The 6,152-nt window shown below is 56.2% G+C and overlaps 1 protein-coding gene across 1 annotated transcript in view; it reads left to right on the top strand.

The window, feature by feature from the left end:
- Positions 1-6,152, top strand: part of RBPJL (recombination signal binding protein for immunoglobulin kappa J region-like) — a 9,688-nt gene that overhangs the window by 2,826 nt on the left and 710 nt on the right. Inside the window, exons 4-11 of the mRNA XM_014544523.1 lie at positions 670-795; positions 1,777-1,847; positions 2,024-2,139; positions 2,400-2,574; positions 4,389-4,526; positions 4,912-5,021; positions 5,310-5,462; positions 6,010-6,146. Coding sequence (XP_014400009.1) covers positions 670-795; positions 1,777-1,847; positions 2,024-2,139; positions 2,400-2,574; positions 4,389-4,526; positions 4,912-5,021; positions 5,310-5,462; positions 6,010-6,146 — 1,026 coding nt within the window. The remainder of the gene's footprint in view (positions 1-669; positions 796-1,776; positions 1,848-2,023; positions 2,140-2,399; positions 2,575-4,388; positions 4,527-4,911; positions 5,022-5,309; positions 5,463-6,009; positions 6,147-6,152) is intronic.

Below are 6,152 nucleotides of genomic sequence, written 5' to 3' on the forward strand. Positions count from 1 at the left end.
CCTCCACCCACCCTCACCCACCCTCACCCATTAAAACTCGCAGGCTGAGAAGCCATCATGCCCTAGGCTCTGCCTGGCCCCCTCCACATGGCAATGGAGGCCCTGCGATCAAGGAAAGTACAACTGAGACAGAAACAGGCCTCTGCTCTGCGGAGCAAGGAGCGAAGGTTATTTTGACCAGGGAAAAACGGAAATGCTCTCCTCCCCCAATCCCAGGATACTGGGGACACGGGTTGGGGCCCTTCCGCCTTTGCAGGTGTCTGCCAGCAGGCAAGAGAGCACTCTGCTCCCTGGGTCCAGCAAAGGCTACTGTCCCCTGGCATCAAGACTTCCCTGGGTGGGTCCCCTCAGGGTGCAGGGAGAGCCAGGCGCCCTCACACAGTCGGCCTCCACCCCAAGGCCAACACAAGTTGGGTCTTTGTGCTGCTGGGCCATCTCCGCAATGCTCCAGGCTACGATGGGCGTGGAGCCAGACCAGCAGAGTGGTGCCTGGGTGGTCCAGGTGGGCTCCCTGCAAGCCTCACTGAGAACCGTGCAGCCCAAATATTTAGCTCACAACTTGCATGCGTCCACGAGTGGTCACCACTAGAACTTTATTTCATTCAACGTACGTGCACTTCAAACTCCATGCCACCTCACCCTTTGCTGCTCCCTGCTGTGGCCTCCCAGGGCATCCCCAGAGCGCACCACTGTCCTGAGGGAAGGCGTGCGCCGGTGCTTGCAGCTGCAGTGCCAGCAGACGGTGCGGATCCTGCACGCCAAGGTGGCCCAGAAATCATACGGAAATGAGAAGCGGTAGGTTGCTCGTCCGCCCCTCCCAGGTCTCTTTGGCATTTGGCCCTGTGCGCGCCTCCTGTTTACCATCTTTTGGAACCTGAGGAGGACTGGGGCCCAGCTATTGGCTGATCATGGGCCTTTTCCTTCAGCCACCAATAGTCCCCACTTTGGTCTTAGCAGAACCTCCCTGGGAATCAACAGTCTCCATTCATTCACTCATTCACCCATTCATTCATACTTTCATTCAACAACTAGTAACTGAGTGCTTGTCATGTGCCAGGCTCTCTGGGCACCGCTGGGCACTGGGCATACAGCTGAAAAAGACAAATACAGTCCCTGCTCTCATGGCATCTTCATTCTAGTGTGGAAGAGACAGACCATAAAGCCCCTGAAATCCATGAACAAGATCCTGACGAAAGCTGGAAGGGAATAGATAGTGCAATGTGATAGAAACAGAAGGGAGGGTACTTTTGCTAGAAAGGTCAAGATAACGTCTGATATGAGACTTGAATGTGAAAATGGAGCCAGACAGGAGAGAGTCTGGGGGGATTGTGTTCCAATGAGGAGAAACAGAAAATGCACAAACCCTGAGGCAGTACCAAAATGGCCTGTTTGAGGTACAAAAGAAGTACCGTGGCTGCAGTTTGAGAAGGGGGTGGGGATGTAGGAAATAAGTTGGAGAGGTAAGCAGGGGCCAGGTTATATGAGGACTTTGAGTCTAAACCATTGGAGGGTTTTAAGAAGATGAGTGACATGGTTGGCTCATGGTTTTACAAATAAAGATGTGGAGGTGCCAAGCAGCCAGTGGGTCCTGGATATGTTTTAAAGGTGGAGTGGAGAAGGCTCGGATGTTCATGGGGTTCACAGTCTTGGAGGAGCCTGGGGAGGGAGGTGGGAAAGGTGGAGGGGGATTCTTTCAGGTTTCTGCTCCCTTTGAGATGCCTACAAGACAGGACAGTGGAGATGATACACGAGCTCAGCGCTTACATGTCTCCACAGGTTCTTCTGCCCCCCGCCCTGTGTGTACCTCGCGGGTCCTGGCTGGAGGGTGAAGCCAGTGCCGGGCCAAGGTGAGGACAGACCCCCGGACTGGTCGCCTTCCTCGGTAGGGGACCACGCAGTAGGGATTGGGAGCGGGGCGGTTCGCAGACTCAGTCTCGCCGCGCCCTCTGGCGGCGAAAAGTAGGCTTGCCCGGCACCTGAGTTCCCTCGGAGTCCTCCCGAGCCCGGCGGCGTCCCTTTCTAGCCCACCCAGCAGGGGAACCGGGGCCCACTGTCTGCGGTTACATGGGACTGGACGGCGCATCCGGCAGCGCCGCCGAGACGCAGAAGTTAAATTTTGAGGAGCAGACCGACTCCAGGGTGAGAGCATAGGAGGGGGTCCCAGTCCTGCTCCCACCCTCGCCTCTTCCTTGGGGAGGAGAGCTCATCTCCTCTGCAGAAGCCACACGACAGGTAGGGAGGGGCCTGGACACCGAGGGTCTGCAAGGAGGGTGCACCGAGAGCTTGGACTAGGCCGCTTCCGTCACGGCCGACGGGGCGGACGTCAGATAACTGGGGGAGCAAGGTTCACCCCGAGGCGGACAGCTGGGATGAGCCGGCCCCACCCCCTCAACCCCTAGGAATTCGGTTGCGCCAAGACCCTGTACATCTCAGACGCAGACAAGAGGAAGCACTTCCGGCTGGTGCTGCGGCTGGTGCTCCGAGGGGGCAGGGAGCTGGGCACCTTCCACAGCCGCCTCATCAAGGTCATCTCGAAGCCCTCACAGAAGAAGCAGTCGCTGAAAAACACCGACCGTGAGCGGGGCGGGGCTGGATCGTAGACGTGGCCGGGAGGTGCCCTCAAATCTTATGGGGGGGCGGGTTGGGGGGGGTCAGAGTGGAAGAGGCGGGGTCTGAGCCGAGCGGGGCCGGGACCGGTCTAGCTGAGCCAGTGCAGCTGAGCTCTGGGAATAAGTTAGAGAAGCAAGGGCAGAGAGGAGAGGGGACCAACACCAGTCTTGAGTGTGCGAGTTAGGGACGGGGTAGTTGGGGGGCCCTCAAAGGGTCAGCAGATACTGAACTAGAGACAGATTAAAAGTGACAATAAAACGACAAAGGAAATTCAGTTAAAAAATATTTACTCAGGGCTTGCTCTATGCCTGGCTCTGTGCTGGGTGCTGGATCCCTATAAAACAAGGGCAAGTGTCTGTCTGGAGGAACACACAGTCTAGCAGGGAGAGGGGCATGCATAGAGGGTCAAAGAGGCAGTTTGAGACAAGTACTGTCCTGGGAGCCAAGTACTGGAGGATTTGAGACTATAAGGGGGGAAAGCCTGGATAACAGTGACGCCACTACGCTCGATGGGAGTGGGGAGGGAGGGGGAGGCAAAGGGAGGGTTAGCTTTCCTGGAACACATTCCACGCATCTGCCTATTGGACGCTCACTGTGTCCCTGTGAGGTAGGTACTGTCACTGTTCCCATGTTGTAGATGAGGAAAATGAGGTTTGGAACATTCATCCATTCATTTGAGACACACTTGGGCCTATCCTATTCCAGGTGTCGTGCCCAAGATTGGCAAGCTAGGAAGTGGTCCAGCCAGGATTTGGACTTGTGTCAATTTGACTCCGGAGCCCAGATCTTACTCCTACACCACACTCCCTGTCTGTTAAAACCCCTGAAGGAGGTCTCAGATCCAGGCAGTGCTCTGGCTGACCCTTGGTATCAGGAAAGGGCCAGGGAGGAGTAGGTGTTATAATGTGATGGGTGCAGGGCAGATTCTGGAGCCAGGTGGCCTGGCTTTGCATCCTGGCTCTACCCTTTGCTAGCCCAGTGACCTTCAGCAAGTTGCTCTCTTCAGGAGAAATAATATCATCTACCTCCGAGGCCTGGTGAGAGGTTCAAATGAACTAATACCCATAAAGCATTGAAAGCAGTACCTGGCACACAGCGAACTTTAGCTATTGTTCAGTGGATGGGAACTTGGGCTAAGTGTAAACTGAGCACCTATAGTATGCCTCGCGCTGTGAGGGGAGAGAGGGAGACGACCCAAGGCTTTCTCCCCAGGTGGTCAAAATCTAATCAGAAAACAAACTGTGGCTCTTCCTATGTGAGAAGCTGGAAGAGATCAATGTCAAGCCCTGGAAACATTGGACTGCTGTTTCACACCACATGGCCTCTGCTTATGCAGTCCCCCAAGCACCTACTTCATGCTCCCCAGCTGAGAGTATACCCTCCTCCAGGAAGCCCTCCTTAACCCCGTCCTTACACACCAGACTGAAATTTTACATTTATGTCCCTGTTTCCCCTCTGAGACCGTGAGCTCCTCCAGAGCAACACTGGGTCTGATTCCCCCGTTGGGGCCCAGCACCCTGCTCAGTGCCTGCCACACTTAGTGGCTACTTGGTAACTGTGTATTGAGCTAAAGGATGCCCAGGCAGCAAAAGGGAGCAGGTACAAGTGCAGAAGCAGGACTAGGGCAGGTACTGGATAAGCAGCTGTGAAATATGAATGCCACTGTGTCTAGGCTGGTGGGCATATGAGTCAAATGGGCACAGGGGACAGACCAGATGTGTCTGGCATGTCCAAGGGACCCAGCCAGGCCAGGGCACTGATTCCACCTCCCCTCTCAGTGTGCATATCCTCGGGCTCCAAGGTCTCCCTCTTCAACCGCCTGCGCTCCCAGACGGTCTCCACGCGCTACCTCTCCGTGGAGGACGGGGCCTTCGTGGCCAGTGCGCGCCAGTGGGCTGCCTTCACCCTCCACCTGGGTAATTACACCAGCGGGCAGGGGCTGGGCACTTGCATTCATTCGCTTCTTTGATCTTCACCACAACCCTTCAAGGAAGGTAAACTCCGCTCTTGGAACGGAGGCTTTGAAACACAAAAAGGCTTGCCAGGGGTCCCAGTGAGGACCCAAGCCCGCAGCTCCAGTGTCCAGCCCAGGCCCTCACTCAGCCCCTGTCCCAGGGGTCAGACCCTGGCGAGGGTGGCCACCAGTGACCCCCCCTCCCCCCAGGAGGAGAACCTCCAACCATACCCACAAACCCGCCTGCGAATGGGGTGGAGCCAGAGGCGAGAAGGGCAGGGCTTGGAGCAGAAGCTTGGGGCCCTCTGAGATCCTCCTCTTCCTCCCTTTCCCCCCTCTCCCCCCAGCTGATGACCACTCCTCCCAGGGGGACTTCCCACCTCGAGAGGGCTACGTCCGCTATGGCTCCCTGGTGCAGCTGGTCTGCACTGTCACGGGCATCACCCTACCTCCAATGGTAAGGGAAGGGAGGGTCCCCAGACCCACGCAGAGGGTGACCCACGTGGGCAGGGCTGGAGGGTGAGGGCCTGAGGCATAAAGACACCTATTCAGTTCTCACCCAGGATACTCAGGGCTTTGTGGGGCTGGATAGAGGCAAAGGGCTGGCATGGGCGGGGGGAGGGGGGGTCCGCCAGTGCCCACATGGCTATTGGAGTAGCAGGAAGCTGGCTGGGGGGGGGGTGGATGGTGGCATCCGGCACCCAGGCACCTGGCTGTCACACTTCCTGTCACCTTTTTGTTGTAGATCATCCGCAAAGTAGCCAAACAGTGCGCACTCCTCGACGTGGACGAGCCCATCTCCCAGCTGCACAAGTGTGCACTCCAGTTTCCTGGGGGCCCTCCTGGAGGCGGCGGCACCTACCTGTGTCTTGCCACAGAGAAGGTGGTGCAGTTCCAGGTGAGAAGTAGAGATTATCAGCACCAAGCATCTTAGAAAGTCAGAATGCAGAGAACCACACACAGCATGTAAGACCATCATCGTCATAATGAGCTCTACTTCCTCCCAGGGAATGCCAGAACCAGAGACTATGGAGACAGATCAGAGAATGTGTAAAAAAATAATATTACTGAGCAGTACTCCTTCCCAGAGACTATTAGAGTCATAGATGGTTGGAATATAAAATTGTAGACTGTAAATAAAAACAAATAAGAGTATTGAGTATTATTGAGCAAAGTCCATTCGAATCATAAGATTGTAAGCCATAGAACTGTAGAATGTTAGGGCACAGCATTGCAGCGTTAAACATAGAATTCTAGAATCCTAACAAAATAGGCCTTCCGAAGCCAGTTCACCCAGCGAACTTATTTAACTCTGGGAGAACTGAGGGGCCTTGTCCAAGCTCCAAGGGCAGGTAAACCGCAGCGCCTGGGGCTGGAACCCAGAACGCGGAAGCCCGGGCACCGCCAACCAGAGCTCCCGCCCCTCCCCTCGCGTCTCCGCGCAGGCCTCCCCCTGCCCCAAGGAGGCGAACAGGGCGTTGCTCAACGACAGCTCTTGCTGGACCATCATAGGCACCGAGTCGGTGGAATTCTCCTTCAGCACCAGCCTGGCGTGCACCCGGGAGCCGGTCACCCCGGTGCCGCTCAT

This window comes from Myotis brandtii, unplaced genomic scaffold, assembly GCF_000412655.1.
Source record: "Myotis brandtii unplaced genomic scaffold, ASM41265v1 scaffold3686, whole genome shotgun sequence".
NCBI classification, from domain to species: Eukaryota; Metazoa; Chordata; class Mammalia; order Chiroptera; family Vespertilionidae; genus Myotis; species Myotis brandtii.